General features: G+C 38.5%; 4 protein-coding genes across 4 annotated transcripts; 3 read left to right on the top strand and 1 right to left on the bottom strand.

Moving 5' to 3' along the window:
- The first annotated feature begins 759 nt into the window (after positions 1 to 759).
- Positions 760 to 4,485, top strand: LOC147860503 (putative bifunctional dihydrofolate reductase-thymidylate synthase). The gene is made up of 10 exons (XM_087324835.1): positions 760 to 1,337; positions 2,116 to 2,473; positions 2,556 to 2,600; positions 2,691 to 2,756; positions 2,844 to 2,905; positions 3,063 to 3,137; positions 3,222 to 3,387; positions 3,549 to 3,672; positions 3,767 to 3,873; positions 3,987 to 4,485. Exons 1-10 carry the CDS (start codon positions 811 to 813, stop codon positions 4,095 to 4,097), a joined length of 1,641 nt encoding a protein of 546 aa, XP_087180961.1. The 5' UTR covers positions 760 to 810; the 3' UTR covers positions 4,098 to 4,485.
- A 2,055-nt stretch (positions 4,486 to 6,540) lies between these two features.
- LOC147860502 (cocosin 1-like) lies at positions 6,541 to 8,748 on the top strand. Its single transcript, XM_087324112.1, has 5 exons — positions 6,541 to 6,967; positions 7,078 to 7,286; positions 7,377 to 7,718; positions 7,820 to 8,037; positions 8,454 to 8,748. The coding sequence occupies exons 1-5, from the start codon at positions 6,541 to 6,543 to the stop codon at positions 8,746 to 8,748; spliced, it is 1,491 nt and encodes a 496-aa protein (XP_087180238.1).
- A 6,232-nt stretch (positions 8,749 to 14,980) lies between these two features.
- Positions 14,981 to 17,067, top strand: LOC147860501 (cocosin 1-like). Its single transcript, XM_087324111.1, has 5 exons — positions 14,981 to 15,389; positions 15,503 to 15,711; positions 16,046 to 16,387; positions 16,506 to 16,723; positions 16,803 to 17,067. The coding sequence occupies exons 1-5, from the start codon at positions 14,981 to 14,983 to the stop codon at positions 17,065 to 17,067; spliced, it is 1,443 nt and encodes a 480-aa protein (XP_087180237.1).
- Positions 17,068 to 18,613: 1,546 nt separating this feature from the next.
- LOC147860500 (uncharacterized) lies at positions 18,614 to 21,898 on the bottom strand. Its single transcript, XM_087324068.1, has 4 exons — positions 21,047 to 21,898; positions 20,273 to 20,724; positions 20,112 to 20,172; positions 18,614 to 19,951 (listed from the first exon to the last, which is right to left on the bottom strand). The coding sequence occupies exons 1-4, from the start codon at positions 21,806 to 21,808 to the stop codon at positions 18,971 to 18,973; spliced, it is 2,256 nt and encodes a 751-aa protein (XP_087180194.1). The 5' UTR covers positions 21,809 to 21,898; the 3' UTR covers positions 18,614 to 18,970.
- Between the last annotated feature and the right edge of the window lie 1,771 nt (positions 21,899 to 23,669).

The raw sequence follows: 23,669 nt of genomic DNA, 5'->3' as shown, positions 1-23,669 counted from the left end.
GAGCCCTATGTAGTTCCATATGCCCCTAGAGCCAGCTAAAACTTACTCAAACAAAACAAAACAAAACAAAACAAATCAAATGGAAACGAAACAAAATGAATCAAATCAAAACGAATGGAATGGAAACGAAACAAAACGAATCGAATGGAATCTGAATGAAACGAAACGAATCGAGTCAAATTGAAACAAAACAAATGAAAATATATGTTTTCATAGAACATACATGCCCTAAATACAATATATTCAAGCCTTTACATTCATTAGGCATGAAGGGAACACACTCGAAAAAGAGTTTGTTTTCACATCTAAAAGTATTTCATTGCCTAACATCGGAGTCCTATGCAGTTCCAATGGCCACTAGAGCCTACTAGAACTTACTCAAACGAAACAAAATGAATCGAATGGAAACGAAACGAAACGAATTGGATGGAATTGGAATGAAACGAAACAAAACAAAATGAATCGAATCGAAACGAATTGAATGGAATTGGAATGAAACGAAATGAATTGAGTCCAATCGAAACAAAAACAGAACGAATCGAATGGAATCGAAACGGAACGAATTGGGTCGGATCGAGTCGAAACAAAATGGATCGTGTCGAATTCGAATCGAATCGAAGGGATGATCCAAGAAGCTGCAAAGATCGCTAGGAGGAAGATCGCGATGAGCCCTTCACTCAGGTCTCAAGTTCGAATCTTGATTCTATTCAATAATATTTACCTTTTCTTCCCGCCCATTGCTTTTGCTTGATCCATGGGCACCTCCCCACCCCAATCACGATTTTCTCAGAATATGCAGTAGTATCCTGGATGCGTCTCCTGCATAACCCACTCCATCTCCGTTACCTTCTGCAAAGATCCCTCTCAACCTCTGCAGACATGGCGCTTGTGGAAGAGAGAGCCTTCCAGATTGTCGTAGCTTACAACACCTTTGATCAAGGCATAGGCGTCGATGGTGGCCTTCCATGGAAGCTTCCAGGGGACTTATCCTTCTTCAAGGCCATCACCACCAAAACAAAATCAAGAGCAACAGCAGAATCAGCAGCAGCAGCAGCAACAGTAAAGAGGTCAGCAGAAGAAGGTCCCCATAAGAGGAATGCTTTGGTCATGGGTCGGCGGACATGGGATAGTATCCCGCCCAAGTTTCGTCCGCTCCCTGGACGCCTCAATGTGGTGCTCACACGCTCTTCGTCTCCTGACACGGCTCTTGGTGCTGCTTCTTCTGAAGATGTCATCGTATGCTCTGGCCTTCGATCAGCTCTTCGCACCCTTGCATCCTCACCTTATTCTACTTCGATCGAAACTGTCTTCGTCATCGGTGGCGGCCAAATCTACAAGTAAATCTCTCTCTTACTCTCTCTCTCTCTCTCTTTCTCTCCACACAATCATCATCTCTACACAATTCGAAGTGAACCAAGCAAGAGTCCGCAGACTTATATAGTTCTTATCATCGCGATGCCATATACTTTTAACTAAGTGGAAAATAATGCCACATTTTCTCCCTAGAGCATTGAATGTTTAGGCATTGTGAAACTTATGCTCTGAAGGGCCGAAAGGTATATTGGGCTGTTTGACTTATTGATCTCAACTTCTTGTTCTCCAAAGACGAGACACCATTTTCAGATGTAATCTCTTGATCAGTCTCATATCTTTCTCTCTTCTACTCATTCTCTTTCGAATTTTAGTGATTTTTATATGTCACCAAATTGTTGGATTATTTCATTAGACTTTAGACAAAAGATTCCATCATGCCAGTGGGCTTATCTAGCACAACAATTAGTGTATAAAGACAATTTATTCAAACACTGAACCCCCTCTTCTATAACAGGACTTTATGGGTAGCTTCACATTAGATTTTTAGTAATTTTGAAGTCCATACATATATTTGCCATTTTAAAGTTATATTGCTTTTCTTTTCTTCTATATGTCCTCTTTTTACAGTGGCCATTTTTTTATTATTGTTAGAACTTAGAACTGCTTACTGCATTTTCAATCTTTGCTTGATAAGATGACTATTCTTTACCATTGCATCACTCTATATTAGATGCATGTGGCTGTAAGCCCTTTGTCTAAAAAAAGTTGTTTTTTTCTAAAACAAATTGCGATGCAATGCAGGGAAGCTCTGGAATTCCCTGGATGTGATGCTATTCATGCCACTGAAGTTGATTACAACTGTAAATGTGACACGTTCTTCCCAAAGTTTGATAAGAACATATTCCGTCTATGGTACTCCTCCTCACCTATGGTTGAGAACAATATTCGATACACGTTCAGAACTTATGTCCGAGAAGATGTTAGGGATGGCTTTTGCGGAGCTCATTATCTGGGTAATTCTGTATCGCGGCTTCCAAAGTCTATAAGGGAAAGTCATGAAGAGTACCAATATTTGAACTTAATACAGGACATAATTCAGAATGGTGCTGAAAAGGGAGACCGAACTGGCACAGGAACGCTGTCCAAGTTTGGATGTCAAGTATGTATATACTTGTAAGGCTTATAAAAATTTCTTGTTTTTGGTGTTAAAGCAGCTTGTTATTTTCCCTTGGTATTTGTAGATGCGGTTCAATCTTCGTAGCACCTTTCCATTGCTCACGACTAAGGTGATCATGTGTTCTCACCATGATGTGAAATTTGAAGTACGATGCTTAATTGTTTAGGAATCTGGCCTAATGGTACTGATGTTTATCCAGAGAGTCTTTTGGAGAGGGGTGGTGGAAGAACTATTATGGTTCATTAGCGGCTCAAGTAATGCAAAGGTAATAGCAACATGCACATCAAAACCCCATTCTCACACTCATACAATCTTGTAATTTCTAGGTGATCGAGTCTTATTCTTATTTCAGGTGCTGCAGGACAAGGGCATCCATATCTGGGATGGAAATGCATCAAGAGAATATCTCGACAGGTGAATAGAAAGCTTGGGCTCTAACTGGTGTGCTTTTTCTTCCTGTATAAAAATAGGATGACAACCTTATAGTTTGTTTGTGAATCTATAAAGCCATGCTAATTCTTGGTCATGCAAGTGATTCTAAAACATATCACTTCTACGATCTGTATTGCAGTCTTGGTCTTGTTGATAGAGAAGAATGTGATCTAGGGCCTGTATATGGCTTTCAATGGAGGCATTTTGGTGCAAAGTAAGTGCAAAGAAATCTCCTTGCTTCAAAAAGACTTGCTTGAAAGAATATCAAAAGCTGTAACAAACTGTGATCTCCTATCAGGTACTCAAATATGCATGCTGACTATTCTGGTCAGGGCTTTGATCAATTAGCTGATGTGATACAGAAATTGAGGTACAAACGTGAAGATCGTCGTATTATTCTTTCAGCTTGGAATCCTGCCGACTTACAACTCATGGCGCTTCCACCTTGCCATATGTTTGCCCAGGTAAAAGCATAGAAGACAACACTTTTCTGCATTAGCTTCTATAGTCATGTGAAAGAAAGGCCAAATATTACATATAGAAAGAAACAGAACATGGTTGAAGTGTTTTCTCTTGAGTAGTTTTGAACACATCCCAATTCAATTTATATAAATTTTCTGGTTAGTTTTATGTTGCAAATGGGGAGCTTTCATGTCAAATGTATCAGCGCTCATGTGATATGGGGCTTGGCGTGCCCTTCAACATTGCATCATACGCCCTACTTACATGCATATTAGCTCATGTTTGTGGTGAGGCAGCATCTATCAAAGTTACATATTTCTTAATATTGATGCTGTGTTTTGAAGTGTTCATAACTAGCATTTTCACAACCTGGCATAACAGACTTGAAAAGGGGAGAATTTGTCCATGTGCTCGGAGATGCTCATGTCTACAAGAACCATGTTGATCCTTTACAAGAGCAGTTAAAGAACACACCAAAACCATTTCCTGTTGAGTCCTACTTTCTTTGGCAATTTCTCGAACATCTCAATTGCTTTAAAGTTTATCTTTGGTCTCATTAAAAGACAGACTTTAATTTATTAATTTTGAACTCTCCCGTCAGGTGCTGAAGATAAATACCGACAAAAAGGATATAGATATGCTGAGCGCGGATGATTTTGAGCTTGTGGGTTATGACTCTCACAAAAAGATTGCTATGAAGATGGCTGTTTAATAACAAAATCGTCCATGGAATTAGTGCAATTTGCACACATGTAGTGATCATTACGAGCCACTGTAAGGATAGTGGTAGGGAAATCAGCATGAAAATGGCTTTAGTCTCAAATAGGCAAGTAGCTGACTTATTGGTCTGGCCTAGGAAGATTATGATCTGGTGGAGAGTTAATCTCTAAGCCTTCTATTTGGGCATTGTTTAATTAATATTGGTCTAATTAGCTACTTTATTTATTCTTATCACACCCTAACAATTGCAATTTTATATTGCATAGCCATAGCTGGAATTTGAGGCTTGTACTTCTTGCTCATTGCATATTTACCCATTAAAATAGGATAAATCAGCCATGTATACTCCATTTCTATTAATAATCTGAGGGTTTGAGGAACATGACATGGTTGTGATGGGTCTACATTGTTTACTAAGTTGTGGAACATTTATGGACCCCAGTCCCACCGACTCCTATTGTTAGGTGTATCACCGTTGGGACTCATGAAAGTATCATTCATACTAAAGTATTGCAATTTGGGCTATACAATTGCCTTTTCTCTTTTGTAATAAATGTTGATAGGTATAAAACATCAACTAGATGTTTTGCTGAAATAAATGTCTGCTAATTGAAGTACTCTTCTTCCAAGACTGGTGCCATATAGATATTAGTCCTAAGTTCACCATTAGATCATCTCCTTCCTCTCAGTACATTGTTAAACTTACATGATAGTTCATTAGTATGTTCCTAAATGTGAAGCATACTTTGGATTGCAATATTCACATAATATCCTGGTTTTTGTCTCAGCCACTTTGAGATTTGTTTTTTGGTGCTTTTGTCTCTTCCTCAGACCTCTCTCAAAAGTGTATGCACAACTGAAGATATAGAGGTACAAGTAGATCAGGCAATCCAATGGACTATTTTGATGGGCTCCAATCCATTTTCGATAAGTACATCACCATGCGAAACAAGACATAATTCCAAGTATGTTTGATAAGCGATCTATCAAACCTTGGGCCAAATTGTTGTTGGTAGATGCATCTTGATGGTTAACATAGCACATGCTCTTTGATTAAATGCTACAAATAGGAAGGTCAAATGTTCTTTGTTTTATCTCCTTACCAAGCATGAAAACCTTTCACTATAGTCTATAAGTAAACAAAGGCATTAGTGATATTTGTATTACTTTCAAGCTTTAAACAAGATATAAAATTAGGAGCCTCGTGACTTCCAAAGGTTTGTCACATGGTATGAAATTATGATTGCAAGCTTGCACAACATGTAACATGCATTGGAATCTTGACATGTAATTGTGCTCATATTCTCTCCTAAATATGTAAGTTGATGAGAATAAAAGACATGATGGATGTCACTACTTGATTCTGTAGCCAATATGAAAGGTAAGAAAACATTTCATGTGATGCTCCCAGATAGTTATTGTGTATACTATTGAAATATTAATTGTGAGCTTGAACTATCTTGGAAATGGCTAGGAGTCATCAACAGTTTGGTTTTGGCTTAACCTATTTAGGAATTTTCAAACTTGAGCCGAATCGGTTCCTAAACCAATTTAGACAAACCGATTATCCTTAAACGGTTCGGCTTGGCTTGAGCCATCCCAAATTGAGCTCATACTCATTAAGGAACCCAAGCCTGAAGAGAGCTGAGTTGCCAACTCCTAGACAATGGACACCACAACTTTGAAAATAACTACTCAAGGCAAAACACCACATTGCAATGGTTCAACATGACTTCATTTATTTTCAATTGACAATGTGATGGTAATGGTTGTCAAATTATGACCAAATACAAATCCATACATAGCACGAGGCTCACAAATAATGGAAGTGATGTGATATACATTAATGGCCTTCTAGTGTGGCAAAGTTGGGGTAGAAAATTCTACATGTGTTGCTAATGGATGTGTGCTTGCATTGAAACTAGGAATCATTTGCATGAATCCAAGATGGGGAGGGGTATATTCTAAGCAATAACGTATATTTTTTGTCTCTTCGGTTATATCGGCGTGCAACCAAAGCTATGCTAGAGTTTTTTTTTTCGTGTCATTAATAAAAAAAGAGCACCTAACTACATTTTTACTAGTGGGAAATGTAATGTGTATTGTTTGAAAATGGCCTTCAAAACTATGGAAACATGAAGGGTTAGAAGGTCACGATCCACCCAACAAAACGTGAAGAACTAAAGAAGTGAAAACCTTGTGTACAATGATTGTTGATTTATATTTGCAAAAGACGAGGTCAAACCAAACTTTACTAATACATTCATGATGACCAACACCCTTGAGCTGTGGTGCCAAGTGGACACATCCATGCACAATCACTTGCATGCCATTAGAATAGATCATATATACACACCTCTAAAAGATATATGTCCTCCTCAATCTCAGGTTGTGTTGTGTGATCCTCTCTGTTTGCACAATTATATCCCTTCAATATGATGCTGGGTTACTACTACTACTACAACTGTCAATGGATGCTATTGGGGTCCTTGCTGCTTCTAGCATCTGTGGTTTGCTGCGAATCATATTCTTCTTCGTCGTCGGAAGCTCATGATGTTCCCTCCGAATATTCGTCATCGGCAGCTCGGTCGAAACTCTACAACACATTAAGTTCCACACTTGATAATCATCATGATAGAGAGGAAGAGGAGGAGGAGGAGGAGGAGTGGCTTAATCTGGATCTTGGGGAGCCTTGTGAGGTGCTACGGACCGAAGGTGGGGTCGTGCGTGTTTGGATGCATGACAATGTTGATCGCGCTATTCGAAATGTTGCGGTCGGTGTCGCAGAGCTAGAGCTAGAGGAAGATGGCTTGCTGTTGCCTAACTATGTTAATGTCCCCAAGGTTGCTTATGTGATCCAAGGTATATCATATTATATGGGTGGTTTGTTGAACCGACAACAAATAATCAAGAAATAATGATGTATTTGGAGTGTATCATTAATTAATGTACATGAATTACATAATGGCTAGGTTGTGGATATATGGGTGCTGTTCTGCCTAGTGATAGTGGTAGTGGCATTAGTGGCCCTCGACCATATGTTCGACGAGTGGAGAAGGGAGATGTAGTTGCTCTTCCGAAGGGTACCATCTATTGGTGGTATAATGGTGGGAATGAGGTGCTTCGCGTCTTGTGTGCCGGTGACATGTCTAGCCTTGGATCTCATCATAGTCACTACAATGTAAGTGTAAAAGAAGGGCTCCATTTCTTTATATATCTTCTCTACATAGATGTCTAAACATACTATGTTGTTGTTCCGATGTGCTTGTAGCAATTTTTACTCGCCGGTGGTCAACAACGTCGCTTCGGATCCTTCCTTCATGGTTTCAGTCACAAGGCCCTAGCCATTGCTTGGGGGGTTGATGAAGGCACAATCGAGTCTCTTCTTGATAGCCAAAAGGAGGTTGGCATCATTCGTGTGCGACGCCCTATACGCTTCCCTGAGACAACTTCTCGTTCGACCTCAAACATCTTCGAGGAGCTTCAATACACTCCAATATCTCAACCGGACATCTTCGTTGAGAATGGCGGCTTCATGAGCATCACTACCTCCCAGAAGTTGCCTGCACTTCACCATGTTGGATTTAGTGTGGGAAGAGTCTCTCTTCAAGAGGTAAAAAGTGTTTTTTAAGGGCCAAGAGCATCTATACTCATTTAGGCTTGTGACAAGTGTCTTTTTGCATGTTTATCCTTGGGTTTCTTGTATTTTGCTAGAATGCTATGGTGGCTCCGGGATTCTCTAGTAATGCTCACCAGCTTATCTACATAACTCGTGGAAGTGGACGGATTCAAGTATCCAACGGTGATGGACGGAGGGTGTTCGATGAGGAGGTGAGCCGAGGCTCATTCATACTCATCCCCCAATTCTTCCCCTCGATGAAGGTGGCCGGCAACAAAGGGCTGGAGATGGTTGGCTTTGTAACATCACATAGGTATGTAGAACTTGTATGATTTCTTGTTTGTTTGTTTCCAAAGCTCTAGTGATTTAGATAGACTCTTCACACAAGCAATCCGTTTTTTTTTCTTAATTGTTATTGATATTATTGCAATCTTCGTAGGCTATGATTTCTTGTTTGTTTCCAAAGTTTATACTTAAAAATACTACAGAAATTTAGATATTAGATATTAGATATTTCACACAAGCAATACATTGTTCTTTTTTATTAGATATTTCACACAAGCAATACATTGTTCTTTTTTTTAGTTATTGATATTATTGCAATTTTCCTTGGCTATATGATTTCTTGGTTGTTTCCAAAGTTTATACTTACATTTAGATATTTCACACAAGCAATACATTGTTTTTTCCCTTAATTGTTATAACTTGATATTATTGCAATCTTCATAGGCCTTCGATTTCATTCCTTGCGGGTCGCAACTCAGTATATCATGGCATCCCAATACAAGTTCTAGCAGAAGCCTTCAATGTGGATCGATCCACCATACAAGAATTGGGTAGAGACGAAGAGATCATCTTTCCTCCTACAAAAGAACAATCTACATCATCGTCAAGATCTCGACAACATACTTCTCGAGGAAAGCATGATAAATATGAAGAGCATCGTCGTCGTCGATATCCACAATCCTACTCTACAAAGGACGAGCGTTATTGGTGGGAACAAGCACTTTCCTTTGTGATGTAGCTTAAGGAAATAATTGTGGAACGGCCTACATTTTGAGCTTTGTACTTGTGAATAAATAAAAAATTCGAGTTTTTAATGTTTCATATGTTTTGTGTTATTCATTGGTTCATCCTAAGTTCTCAAATGTTGGTATTGACTCTAAATTGTATATTATTCAAATGTGAGATGACTTCCTTAATGGTAGGATTGTTCTAGCTCTATGAGTTCTAATCTAATTTCCAAATCTTGAAAAGTTATCTTTTGAGAGTTTTCACATGAACTTTTCGAGTCGCGTTTTTACAATTTGAAATGCAAATTGTATGAATCGATAGGATTGTTAGTTTCGCCATGGATGATCGTGTGATCTAATTCCCAAATCATGAAAAGTTCCATCCTTTTGAGTTTTTAAAATTTTAAATTCCCTACTTCCAAAAGTAGCCCACTGTGCTTCATTATATTGACATAAAAACTTCATTTGTTTCCACTTCATTAATATAACCCTGTGCTTCATTATATTGACATAAAAACTTCATTTGTTTCCACTTCATTAATATAACCCTGTACACATTGACATGACACAATGTAGGAGCATATTCTAAATTTGGCTTTGTAGTTCCGATTTGATGTGCTGAGTAAAGCCAATGAGTGGGTTTGAATGAGATTTGATGTTAACGAATCTATTTAAATACTTCAATGAAATGTCTTGAGGAGGCCTTTGTTTAACAATGTTATTTGGTTCTATCTTATACCCAAAGGAAAATTTGTTTGGTAGTACTTAGAAGCACTTTTCTTTTGTTTGGTATTATGAAAAAGCCTATTTAAAGTAGCTTTTCTTTTGTTTGGTATTATGAAAAAGCCTACTAAAGTCAAAAGATAATACGAAACATGTAAGATGTTGGTAGAAGGAATATCACAAATCAAGGAAGAATGACTTTGAACATTGGGTTAAGATGTTGGTAGAATGTAACATGTAAGATCGCAAATCAAGGAGGGATGCCTCCACAACACTAGGAGTAGGGGAACCACCAAGAAGAAAATTATTTATATTGATAAATTGAGAAGCTATTCTTGAGGATTTTGCTGGACTCTAAACTAAAGGTTCGATAAAAATATTGTGTCTAGGAATGTGAGAAGTAGGATAACAACGTGTTCTTTCAATATACAATGTTGTGATTTAGTTTACCATTGACGACCACGTCTCCAATAGTTGGTATAAGAGCCGTGGGTTCTTTCTATTGTTGGTCGTCATTTGTTCCGCTAAAGAATAGCATGCGGAAGCTCGTAGACACGACCGGCTCAACTAGATAGCAATGGAAATAGAATGAAGGTTTAATGGAAAGCTTCGAATGGTAGAAATGTGTACCTTACCAAGGTGCAACCAATTCTGTAGCATACATGGTAAATGCAATGAATAAAGTACTAAGAGATTGCATTCCTGAGATAATGATGCCAATTTTGGATGACATACCAATCAAGGTTTCTTTGGAAGAAGAAAAAGATGAATCAAAGAATGAGGTGTTGAAGATTTGTGATAGACCACATTAAAGATTGTGAGAAGGTATTGTAGAAACTAGAAGGTGCAAACCTCATGCTTTCGGGAGAGAAGTCCGCATTTGGGCAACCAGAAGTATTGGTAGTAGGACACTTGTGTGGAGCATATGGCTGGAAACCGTCTAACCAGAGTGGATGCTATCCAAGAGATGAAGGAAGAATGTATATCCCAGATAGAGGTGTGAAGACTCTTGGGAGCATGTGCTTTTTATTATATATGGATTCTGCACTACGCTCATGTCGTCCAGCCATTATATGGTTTGTTGAAAAAAAGGAAGAAGTTTGAATGGCAAGAGGAGCATACAAATGCGATATGAATATTGAAGAAATTACTACTTGAAGCTCAGGCACTATGAAATGCTGACTATACCGAAGGAAAACCGATTTATGTGACTATGGATACGAGCCCAACCGAAATCGGATGGGTTATCAATCAAGAAGACAAAGAAAAGAATTGATATGCAATTCGATTTGGTGTGAAGGTGTTGAGCGGCAGACAAAGGAAGTACGTTCAAGTAAAGAGGGAGGTGTGGGGAATCGTATCTGCTATGAAAGCCGACCGCGATTACCTTATTGGAATGGAGGTCATAATTGAGACATATTGCCTTCCCATACTTGGTATGATTTCCAGTTGCGCCACTTTTGACATTGCTATGTTGCGATGGATTGTGTATTCAAGTCACCTAATCCAGAAATATGGCTTGTAGTAGGAAAGTATAATGTGGTGGTGGATATGTTGTCACGAGCAAGATATGAAAATGAGGAAGACTCCAAAATCCAGATCCAATGAAGAAGATATTGGCTTGGACTTCTGCACAACTTTTTGTGCTCAAATATTGACAACTTTCAAAGAGGAAGATTATAAAAGGGAGTTCATAGAAATCGGCAAATACCTAAGCTCCTTGAAAAAGGATAAATCATGGACGGATGAGGATTTCCTTGAAATCCGGAAGAAAGCAAATACTTTCTTAAAGATGGATACCTTTGGAAGCACCCAAAGAAATGGAAAGAAGAGCAACAAACACTTATAACCGAGTTCCATGATAGTGCTTGGGTAGGGCATCGAGGAATATAGGCGACTTTCACAAAGTTAAAAGAAAGGTATTGTTGGCCAAGATTCTACAAAGATGTGGCAAGTTATGTTGAGACATGCAAAGAATGTTAGATTTACTCGAATATTTGCCACAGAGATGAGCTTCACCCCACCTATCCGTTATCGGTACACTACAAATGGATGGTAGACATTGTAGTGATGCTATTAGCCTTGTGTTAGCAAGAGAGGATCTCACAAACCAAGTGGTGGGTTGAGCATTGAGAAATAAAACGATGTCGACAATATGTCAATTTCTTCTAGAAGATGTCATATGTAGATATGAATGTGTCGGGAAGATAGTAGTAGATAGAGGCGAGTTGGATGCTAATGAATCCAAAGAGTTCTTTTCAAGGATTGGGGTCAAGCTATCACTTATTACGGCTTACAACCCAGAGGCGAATGGGAAAGTAGAACGGGGTCGCCGACCTATTGTGAAGGCATTCGTAAACTTGTCTTGTGCTGGGAAGCTAAGCTAATGGCCTAGATTGCTACCATATGCATTGTGGGATGATAGGACAACACACAACACCGTCACTAGGTTTAAGGTAAAAGCATGTGAATGGAAACACTATTATAGCTAACATGTAGCTAAAATGACCACAACTAAGTAGTTTATTTATAGCTAGTTTTTAGTGGGAAAATCATAAATATACATATTAATATTTATTATGGGGATGGAAATATTACCATTTATGGTCCACATTTTTGTTGGTCTTTATTTGAAAACACATTTTAATAATCCCTAAAATTGCCAAAATATGCAAATCACATGCAACTTTTTTCATAGCTAATTAATTATGTCAAGGACACAATTGATTGTTCCCATTCCCCTGCTTCCAAAATATACCAACATAGCTCATTATGGGTCAGAAACCTATTATGCCAATAGAGCAAAACATCATTTCATGGGTTGCTTTACCGTGGGAAGATGGAATGAGTAGAGAAGATTTGCTAGCCACAAGGATCTGACAATTGGAGCAAAGGCCTGAAGATGTTGAAATGGCAATCAGCCGTGTAAAGAAAGCTCGACTAAAGAACAAAGAAGCTTTCGATAAAAAACATTCACTCGCCCGAAGAGTTAAAATCTTTAAGAAAAGAGGAGTGGAAAGTGTTTGCATAGAGTTACTAAACATCAACGAAGATGAGGAATGACAAGAAACCCTACCAACATTGGCACATACCGGTTGATGTGCAGGTTTGGTGGGGGTGGATGTTGTGTTAAATATGGTACATTAGGAGAAAATGACAAAGAGTAGTGATTTCACGTTATCGTGGGTGTCGTGAAGGAATTGTTTTATGATATAAAAAAAAAACTCAAGCATTAAACTAAGTGACATTGAGAGACTTAAACCGACAACCTTTTGCACCAAGTAGGAAGTACATACCACGAAACTAAACTTTTTTTTTCAAAACTATGTTTATTATTCCAGTTATGACATGTAAATATTCATACACGAGAGCTCAAATGAGCGAGATGGTTATCATGCATAACATATAATGCATGAGTGCCAAATGGATATCATGGATTATACTGAATCAAGAAATTAATAATAAAAATCTTACTTATCTCATTGGTAAAGTGTCTTGTCTCTCAAAATTGAAGTTGAGGGTTCAAAACCATAATAATAATAATATTTTTTCCGTAATCTTCTTCAATATCTTCTTCTTATCCTTCCTCTTATCAACTATAACAAATTTCAAATTTTCATCTCTCTCTATCTTACATGCTTTCTCGTTACGCTAATAAAAACATTGTGTCCTTCCGATCCAAGACCTCGACGATCCCACTTCATTTCACGAACACAAGGATTTCCTCGACAACATTGCAATTGTCATGTGACTTGCGTCTATTTGACCATTTAGTATTTGGAGAATGATTCTGGCAAGGAACCCATTAGTATTTCACATTTTGATGTTTGATCAATAATGTTACCTACTGTGATTGCTATAAATATTTTTCTTCGCTAATTGCTTATGAGGGTGTTCCTTGGTTCTCCTTCATGCATCTCCATGTTCATTAGGGTTAGCTAGGAGAAGATTTTGGGTGTACCACTAGAGGGTTGGTGTAATTGTTGAAGATGATCCCACATTGCTCGTGCAAATTCGAGACTTCAAACACGATCAACTTGTCAATCACTCAAATGCATGATTATCTTCATTCTTGCATCTAGGTCTCTTCTTTTCCAATCGCTTAATTTAGGTTTTGTTAATGGAATGGTTTTAAAACCATTTATAATTCCTTTAAGTTTTGTTCTCTTCAAAATTAACAGTTCCATTCTGGTTCTCCACATTCTATAATTGTGGTCAGTGAGTTTTTCCATCACATACTTTCTTGCCATTTGATTTGTTGATGAGGTTCAAAATTAACTTCATTCTGGTTCTCCACATTCTATAATTGTGGTCTGTGAGTTTCTCCACCACATACTTTCTTGCCATTTGATTTGTTGATGAGGCATTGCTTGGATTTCCGACAAATTCCAATTGGTTTTTCGTATCGGTGGTCGACGACATCTTCTATAGATTGTCTAGATCAATCAAACTTATGTCGCTTCTTTACTCACAAATTGTTTTGATACCATGTGAGAATTAAAAGAGAGAGAGAGATTCTATTACCGTCTTCGGAGGTCAAATATGACCAATGAGACCAAAAATATTACATTTCACATGCTACATGTAAAAGTGAGTAGCGACTCTTGATGTTCAAGAACTTCACCAATGAATGTTGCAATCGAGAATGCACCTTGTTGTTTTGAGGATTGCGCTTGGTTGTATAATGTATAATGTATATTACTAGTTCTTATGTTACATATGTTTTGTTATGTGTTATATTGGAGGTTAGAAAACATGGACCTCTTCATGTAAAGTGATACGCAAGGGTACATTTATTTCGTAAGTGTAAAATACAAAAATAAGATAATACTAATATTGTTTTAACATTATTAACATTAAGCTAACATGATTGAATGTACAAATAAAGTGGACAATTACTCTCCAATTTAATTTCTTACCAAATTTGAAAATCTGTAATATTCAAGTAAACAAAGACATTGACAATATATGACTTACTTTTAAGCTTTAAACAAGATGTCAAATTAGGTGCCTTGTTGGATTGTTAGAAGATTTGTCACTTGGTTCCAAGTTATAATTCCGAAGTTATGATTCCGTGCTTGTTGCACAACAAATTGCATGTAAAAGAATTATCTTAACATGTAACCAAACTCACTTGCAAATCTATAATGGATGCCATTGCTTGATTTTGCAGCCCATAAAGATCTTTTCATGGAAGGAAGGAAATTTAAACATTCGGAGTGATGCTTCTACATATATAGTTGGTAGGTTATTGAACCACCTACTGCACCACAACCTTAGAAAATAACTAGTAGCATGCGTGTGTAAATGATTACTGATTAATAGTAGCATATTCATGATGATCATCACCCTTGAGCTGTGATGCCAAGTGTGCACATCCATGCATAAATCATTTGCATGCCATTCCAATATGTAGATCATATATATATATACACTTTAACAGATTGTGTTCTCCTCGATTTCAAGTTGTGTTGTATCACATCTATATCCTCTCTATTTGCACAAGTATATCCCTCCAATATGATGCGTTACTACAACCATTGGATGCTATGGGTGTTCTTGCTGCTTCTAGGGTGTGTGGTGGATGAATCATATTCTTCATTGGAAGCTCATGATGTTCCGTCCAAATATTCGCCATCGGAAGGCTGTGAAGGTCGAACGAATCTCTACACTACATTATTAAGTTCTACTCTTGATAATCATCATGATAGAGAGGAAGAGAAGGAAGGGTGGCTTAATCTAGATCTTGGGGAGCCTTGTGAGGTGCTACGGACCGAAGGTGGGGTTGTGCGTGTGTGGATGAATGACAATGTGGATCGTGACATTCGCAGCGATGTCGCGGTTGGGATTGGAGAGCTAGAGCTCGAGGAAGATGGCTTGCTTTTGCCCAACTATGCTAATGTCCCCAAGGTTGCTTATGTGACCCAAGGTATATCATATTATATGGTTGGTTTGTTGATCCGACGACAAATAATTAAGAAATAATGATGTATTACATTTGGAGTGTATCATTAATTAATGTACATGAATTACATGGGCTAGGTTGTGGATATATGGGTGCTGTCCTGCCTAGTGATAGTGGTAGTGGCATTAGTGGCCCTCGACCATATGTTCGACGAGTGGAGAAGGGAGATGTAGTTGCTCTTCCGAAGGGTACCATCTATTGGTGGTATAATGGTGGGAATGAGGTGCTTCGCGTCTTGTGTGCCGGTGACATGTCTAGCCTTGGATCTCATCCTAGTCACTACAATGTAAGTGTAAGAAGGGCTCCATTTTCTTTATCTTCTACCTAGATAGCTAAACATGATCAAAATACATGTATTTGTGTGTGATACCACAAGGTTGTTGGAAGGGCTCCATTTTCTTTATCTTCTACATAGATAGCTAAACATGATCAGAATACATGTATTTGTGTGTGATACTACAAAGCTGTTGTACATAGATAGCTAAACATGATCAAAATACATGTATTTGTGTGTGATACTACAAAGGTGTTGTTCCTACATAGATAGCTGAACATGATCAAATATCATATATTTTGTGTGCGGTACATACTACCATGTTATTGTTCCGATGTGCTTGTAGCAATTTTTCATCTCTGGTGGTCAACAACGTCAGTTCGGGTCCTTCCTTCATGGTTTCAGTCATAAGGCCCTAGCCACTGCTTGGGGAGTTGATGAAGACACAATTGGGTCGTTTCTTGATAGCCAAAAAGAGGTTGGCATCATTCGTGTGAGACGTCCGATTCGTTTCCCTGAGACGTCGAGTTCTCGTTCGGCCTCGAACATCTTTAAGGAGCTTCAATACACTCCATCTCAACCCGACATTTTCGTCGAGAATGGCGGCTTCATGAGCATCACTACCTCCCAAAAGTTGCCTGCACTTCACCATGTTGGATTTAGTTTGGGGAGAGTCTCTCTTCAGGAGGTAAAGTAATAATCATTCCCAATCATTTAGTGTGGGCCGAGAGCATCTATACTCATTTCGGCATGGTAAGAGTCTTTTCTCATGTTTTTTTATCCTTGGGTTTCTTGGATTTTTCTAGAATGCGATGGTTGCTCCGGGATTCTCTACTAATGCTCACCAGCTTATCTACGTAACTCGCGGAAGTGGACGGATTCAAGTATCCAATGGTGACGGACGAAGGGTGTTTGATGAGGAGGTGAGCCGAGGCTCATTCATACTCATCCCACAATTCTTCCCCTCGATGAAGATGGCCGGAAACGAAGGGCTGGAGATGGTTGGCTTTGTAACATCACATAGGTACTAGTTTTTCTTATGGTTTTAAGGTCTAATTATAATGTCCATAATAAATTTGTTTTTTCTTAATCCTTGCTTCCAGGCCTTCGATTTCTTTCCTTGCGGGTCGCAACTCCGTATATCATGGCATTCCAAAGGAAGTTCTTGCGGCAGCTTTCAATGTGGATCGACGGACCCTAGAGGAGTTGGGTAGGGATGAAGAGATTATCTTTCCTCCTGTGTATGCGAGAAAAGAACAATCTCAAGGTCAAAGGTCGCACTCTCGAGAACAACATACTCGTCGAGGAGAGCATGAGAGGTATGAGGAAAGTCGGCCATACTCTGAACATGAGCCCTTTCCTATGTGATGTAGCTCTAGCTCAATATGGAGTGGAACAATCCCATAACCTTGAGCTGTACTGTTGTGAATAAATAAAAATTTCCAAAATGTTTACAAATGGTTCTGTCTCTATTTTCATGTCTCTTAATGGAAGTGGAACAATCTCATATCTTGAGCTGTAATGTTGTGAATAAATAAAAATTCCCAAAGTGTTTTTTGTAATGTTTTCAAAATGGTTTTTTGTCTCTATTTTCATGCCAAACTTAAATGAAGTGGAACAATCTCAATCTTGAGCTGTACTGTTGTGAATAAATAAAAATTTCCAAGTCTTTTTACAGTTTTGTTTCTAAATTCCTTGTTGATTCTTGTTGGCTTTCGTTTCCTAAGTCACCCCTAAATGTTAGATGAAGATGAATTTAGCCTTTTAAATGTTCCAAATGGTTTTTTGTTTGTGTTAATGCCAAACTTCGTTCTTAGTTGGTCATTTTTGCTTTTGATTGATTCTTGTTGGTTTTGGTTTTGGTTTCTCAGGACCCTTGTCTGATTGTTGTAATTGTTGTAATTCTTATTCGTGACCGAATAATGACTACCATACCCTAAAAATAACCATCTCTTTCGGGTCTTTCAGGCGTTGTATATATTAAGATTGTATATATTAAGATTCTTATTTGCATATTACCATAATGACAAGCATTGCAATGTCCCAACTGACTATCAATTGCTTAAAAGACTCTTAATTCGTAGATATCGATGGGCTTTCTGAGGTTTCATTTTAAATTTGTGGACTGTTATTTGGCTTACAAGATTTAAGGATTTAATCTAATAAACATCCTCATTGGCTTGGAGGTCTTGATTATTAAAGGTGTATATTGAGAGTCACATTCATGTAGTCTGTGGGCTTTGTGTTCTCACGATCTCTGTAATAGACATAAAGAAATGCATACCTACTCCTACATAACAATACATAACAATAAGTCTTGCTTGGAGCAGGGCAATTTTTCTGTGTGTTAATTGGGGATGGGAGAAAACCCTAAAATTATGAACAAATCCAGAACAGATTATGACAATGGGTTATGGGGCAAAGACAATCCTTTTTGAGTGAAATGTATGATGGGCAAGACCATGTTTGAATACACCTTCACTCAAACTGACCTTTCTCTGTTGTAGATTGAGCATATAGTCCATGCTTCTGAAGGTTTTGAAGGACTCCTGGATCTTGCAGCACAGACTTAGAGAGAAAGATCAAAACTGTCATCCAAATATAAACCATAACAAAAATAGAGTCTTACAAATTCATGAAAGAAAAACATTTTTCCCTGTGCTAAAAAGAACTACTAGAGCATCTGGAAGTTCAAATGACATATGACACTTGTACAGGGTGGGGAAATATTGGTCTCATCCTGATTCTTGATTAGTAATGTGGTTTATATGTACCACATTAAAGCTGGTCCATCCTTGGATTATAGAAGAATTTGGATCCTTGGAGGCATCTCAAAAATCTCTGCAGATGTGTTGTATGATGAAGGGGGGGTTTCCAACCTCTTGTTAAGGTCTCAAGAATTGACCACCAATGACAAGGAATATGCTTCTGATTTACAAAGATTATGGAGGCAATGACACAAGGAATATGCTTCTGATTTACAAAGATTATGGAGTCAATGACACAAGGAATATGCTTCTGATTTACAAAGATTATGGTGGGAATGCCTAATGATATACCTAATAACAATCCATTATCATTTTCTACCTGTCACATGTCAAACCACAATTCACCATCAGTACATGATCATATTGGGGAAGGTTTGTTCCATGGAAATTACACATGAAACATGAACTGGTAGAAACATTCCGAATGTTTGGATGTGTTGATCACAGAGGGAGTATGATGATTATGAGCATGTCATGTGATTGATTAAAGACTTTGACAAAAATCACATGGTGATGGTTGTTGTAATGGTTGGTGTTGGACATGCGGGTGTGGTCGGAAGGAACTGTTGTGGTCCGCTCGTGAATTCGCTCCGAATTTCTGGTAACTTGAGGCCCGGCACCAGACATTGTTGTAACATACCGACATTGGGCGCGATAGACTGTTGTCGTTGGAGGCCGAGAGTAAGGGTCATGCCACCATGGCCCGCATGTCCGAATGGCATGATCTCGCCACCACTACCACTATAGTAGGGACTTTGATGCCGATGATGATGATGATGAGGATGGGCCGATTGGTACTGATGGCCTTCATGCTGAAGATTGATCAAAGGCCATGCCATGATCCCATGTTGAAGCTCACATTGCTGAGCCATATGAATATCTTCAGCTCCTCCTCCTCCTCCTCCTCCTCCTTCTTCCATATCCATATCCATGATATTCCTTGAGGCTTGGTTAGCAATGCAATTCATGCTATCATTGATATGGAGCTCATGATGGGACATAGTGCTGCTGCTTACAGGGCTATATGTCTTTGGTAATTTGGACGATGCTTCGTCCATGGCGACACTCGCATCATCGGCCACCACAACATTATCCTGCATATTTGGGATGGCCATTGCCATGTATTTGATCATGTGATCACTGGTTTCAACTCCTGCCCCCACCCTTTTCGACCAAACCTCGTCGAAGTGATGATTATTAATGCTGTTAAATGTGATCACGGCCGAACGATCGGTTATGAGCATGTTGGTATCGCCATGATCTGTATATTCTTGGGTCGCCGATTTGGCCGAGCCGACTAACGGAGCCATGTCTTCGGGGATTGTAGTGGTATCGATCGAATGATAATATGCGTGTCCACATACCTGCATTTCGGGAAGATCGCGACCAGCTGCGAGTTTTAATGTCTCCTCATGATCTCGGTATATCTCTTCCACCAGGGGCTTCCATAGCCGGACCCTTGCATTTATAAACCAGTTGGATACCTAAAAATATATTAGCCCTTGGCATGAATTTAGGATCAAATTGAGATAAATGATATAAATAACTAGGTAAAAAATACTAGACATATTTGGAGAGCAAATGTATAAATTTGATATATGGTGTAAATGTAATGTAATGTAATGTTGGATGATATGCAGGAACCTGGTTACGAGTTAGTCCGGTAAGCTTGGCGAGGAGGGCCTTGTCGGTGTCTTTCGGATATCTGCAGTGCATATTAAGATTTGAACATATAGAGGTTAATAAAAAGAGTAGAGGACAAAATTGAGAGTAGAGAGGATTAATCCTTCTTAAGGAGGGTTTACGGGTGTAGGAAATGATCGAAGAGCCAAGCTCGGAGGACGGACACGGATCGTGCAGGGAGACCACGTTGTGGCCGCCATTTGGGGATGATGACCATGTGCCCATGATCCTCACTATATGATGATTGATGATGGTAATGGCGGTAATCATCTCGACTATTTAAAGCTGATTCGATAGATCGTTCATCATTTTGTTGTAAATTTGTCGGCGGCTCGGCCATCGAGATTAAGGCTCTGTAGTTGTTAATGCCATCAATGTATTGGTTGATTCTGTCTCTTAAGCTCCTCAATTGTTGTAGGATGGACTGAATGCTACCACCACCATATCCATGATGATGATTCTCATATGTCTGCATCTGAATCATCATCATCATCAAGTCATGCTGTTCATTTTGATCTTTGCATTGCATATAACTCATCCATTGCTCTTTCCATTGCTTCAACCTCTTCTCTACCTATAATAGTATGTATACAGAAAGAAATTGGTGTGTATACATATACAGAGATTCATAATTATGGCTTAACGATCTAAAATTAACCTGTTCTGTAAAATTTGTGCTTTTATACATCCAATTTCGATTGATAATCCTATTTTTTTTCTTGCTTGAATTAACATAACTAGATCTTACATAACTATGGCTTACGATCTAATTAATCTGTTCTGTAAAATATGTGTTTTTTTTAAACATCCAATTTCGATGCTAATCCTTGCTTGAATTAACATAACCAGATCTCTAAAAAGCGAGTTTTAACCATTATTAGCTAAATATAAATGACCTCTTCGAGCATAAGGACCAGCTTTCTTCTGGTGAGCAGGAGCTGATGATTATTGATTAAGCACGGTGCCATTGTCGAAGAAAACAAAGATGTGAATAAAGAGGAAGATTCAGAAGATTCAGAAGATTCAGAAGATGATGATGATGAAGAATTGAATACAAGATCTTGAAGGATGGATTGAGCTGGCTTGAAGTAGACACTAGAGCTCATTAACATTTTGTGGATTGGTTCATAATTAGTAGTAGTTGTAGTAAAGTAATTAGTGCATAATGATTTGATCTGATTCAGATCATGAAGATGAGGAGCAGGTGGATCATGATTAGTAATCTCATCAGATGAAGAAAGAGACAGTGAAAGCTGGCCCCCATATAGCAGATGATCAGCTGTGAATGCTGACATAATGTTATGATTATCTTCTTGATTATGATTCATATGATGATTGTGATTGGGTCTAGAAAAAGCAGCATTAGGATCATGGTTAGGATTAGGGATAGGAATTATATTCGCATTCGTATGGGGATTGTGATTGTGATTGTGATTAGGATTAGGATTAGGATTGTGACTAAGAGTGTAATTATGATTAAGATTACAAATGTGATTAGAATTAGGAAGGAGAAGGTGATTAAAATTATGGTTAGGATTGTGAATGCAATTAGTATCGTGCTTAGGGTTTGGATTAAGACTGGGATTGTGAATATGACTAGGATAACTACCGGGATTGGTTGGTTCTATTAATATGTGTTGATCAAATATATGGTCCATTACAATCTATACTAATATTACATTAACCCCTATGTGATACTTAGATTAAGGAGGGTAATTAGATAGATATAAGAGAGGGAGTGTGTATGTGTGTGTTCAATTAGTGACCCATGGCAAAATGTACAAACATATGTTGTAGTTCCCTTATGTGAGAGAATATGGAGGATGGGACCCAAAGCGACACATTTTTGGCGCATGCGTAATATAACATGTTTGGAATTGATTACGACAGACTCTCGATGTTTGGAGACTTTTGTCCATGAAAGTGACAATTGAGAGCGGATCAGAGAGTCTACTGATCTGGTTGAAGTAATGAGAGCAATACAAATGTACTAGGGATGTTAGGACATAGGTTTTTGGGGTTATTGTGAACCAGAGGTGTGAATTCGTGTCATTGTCATTTATAGGTCACGTTTAAGTTGTGTCGAGAAACCATAATGGGAGAGGCGGAGTCTAAGTTGGGTATGGTATTGTGTCGTCCTCTCACCATAAGGGAGTTGTAGGGTTAACCATGTCGTCTTGGAGTTTACCCTAATACACCATGTTTTTTCACTTGATTTTGTGATTCCGACTCAATAAGCCCTAAAATCGAGACAATTTGAAATACAATAAAATGAGGGAAGTTTGGTCATATACAAGCCAATAACGTCAAACAAAGTACTCATTTTTTTATAGGTAATACGCATCAAGCGGAGCTTAGGCATGTGGAGTTTCATGCCGTTTGGGACATAGGTATATTTTATAGACGACGTTTTGATAAGGTGGAGTGGTTCTACTCAAGACCAAAGTGTTTATTTAAGATGATGGTTAGAATTTAGAAAAACATAGGGGATCGGTGGTATATCTTGTATGTTTAGCCTTATGGCGTTTTCTAATACTAATGTAGTATCATTTTTTAGAAAAAAAAAGTACTCATTTTTTTACTACATACTACCAATAGCGCCACGAAGTAAGAGCAAACCATGAGTACCTATATTGGGGAAAGTTTCGTACCTATATTGGGGAAGGTTTCTAGATCTTTATATGACAATCACTTCTTGGAAATAGAGAATCAACTTGTTATCCCTGGGACAAAGGTTATGAAGTTCGGAACGAATCTATTAAAAGAAACAAGTAGGTAAAGGTAGGGAAAAGGAGAATCCACCGAGCGTGAAGGAAGTAGCCAAATGAATTACGCGCAACCGAGAATAAAGGCTGGAAAATCAGAGAGGTGGTTGAAGCGCGCCAAGAGAAAACAAAAACTATAAAAAGCGAGCAACAGCAACAGGAAGGGGCCGCGAGCGCGCGCAAGAGAGATGTCTATATACCTTTAAGAGAGGGAGATACTCCTATTATACTAGGTAGAGAGAATTATATATGTATGCATGTTTTTTCCTGTTAGAGGGAGTGAATAGAAATTTTGGCTGTGAGCCGTGTAATTATTTACGCAGTAATCTTATAATACACATTTGTGGGTTTATCTTTTCGTGTCATTACACATTCATCTTTACTGTTGGGTTTTCTGTCCAAGTTATAAGTATAAGTCGTAAGACCTGTTGTGGCCAACCATTTCCATAGTCGATTCCGTGACCCGATTACCCAGGAAGTAATCGACGGTGTATCACCGAAGAAGAGATAACACAACTACCATGGATGCTCCCCCTAGTTCTCTCGTATAACATTGTTAGAATTTTATGGTAGAATCCATCGATTCGTCCCCAACCATAAAGCCATACTTTGACTCAAATGCTTTCGACACGCGCCAAAACCTATCAGTTCCAACTGAGATGGGTGATGCACCTAGGGTTTACATAGCATGAACTCATAATAAGGTAGTAATACTATTGCTTATATGGCTATTGCTCATTGTGGAGCCTGTGTA

This window comes from Azolla caroliniana, unplaced genomic scaffold, assembly GCF_043228905.1.
Source record: "Azolla caroliniana isolate FFs.n. ecotype wild unplaced genomic scaffold, voAzoCaro1.0.p SCAF_9, whole genome shotgun sequence".
NCBI lineage: Eukaryota > Viridiplantae > Streptophyta > Polypodiopsida > Salviniales > Salviniaceae > Azolla > Azolla caroliniana.
The sequence above is the reverse complement of the archived record's forward strand: the minus strand, read 5'-3'. Positions and strand labels throughout refer to the sequence as shown.

Bases quoted from the DNA above. Each gene is read 5' to 3' on its own strand.
- LOC147860502 (XM_087324112.1), top strand. From the start codon at position 6,541: ATGATGCTGGGTTACTACTACTACTACAACTGTCAATGGATGCTATTG. The intron at 7,287-7,376 runs GTAAGTGTAAAA...ATGTGCTTGTAG, and splicing joins CTCATCATAGTCACTACAAT to CAATTTTTACTCGCCGGTGG. The intron at 7,719-7,819 runs GTAAAAAGTGTT...GTATTTTGCTAG, and splicing joins GAAGAGTCTCTCTTCAAGAG to AATGCTATGGTGGCTCCGGG.
- LOC147860503 (XM_087324835.1), top strand. From the start codon at position 811: ATGCGTCTCCTGCATAACCCACTCCATCTCCGTTACCTTCTGCAAAGA. The intron at 2,906-3,062 runs GTGAATAGAAAG...TCTGTATTGCAG, and splicing joins TCAAGAGAATATCTCGACAG to TCTTGGTCTTGTTGATAGAG. The intron at 3,388-3,548 runs GTAAAAGCATAG...TTTTCTGGTTAG, and splicing joins CTTGCCATATGTTTGCCCAG to TTTTATGTTGCAAATGGGGA.
- LOC147860500 (XM_087324068.1), bottom strand. From the start codon at position 21,808: ATGGACCATATATTTGATCAACACATATTAATAGAACCAACCAATCCC. The intron at 20,173-20,272 runs GTAAACCCTCCT...TATGCACTGCAG, and splicing joins TTCGATCATTTCCTACACCC to ATATCCGAAAGACACCGACA. The intron at 19,952-20,111 runs GTTCCTGCATAT...ATATATTTTTAG, and splicing joins CCGGACTAACTCGTAACCAG to GTATCCAACTGGTTTATAAA.
- LOC147860501 (XM_087324111.1), top strand. From the start codon at position 14,981: ATGATGCGTTACTACAACCATTGGATGCTATGGGTGTTCTTGCTGCTT. The intron at 16,388-16,505 runs GTAAAGTAATAA...GGATTTTTCTAG, and splicing joins GGAGAGTCTCTCTTCAGGAG to AATGCGATGGTTGCTCCGGG. The intron at 16,724-16,802 runs GTACTAGTTTTT...CCTTGCTTCCAG, and splicing joins GGCTTTGTAACATCACATAG to GCCTTCGATTTCTTTCCTTG.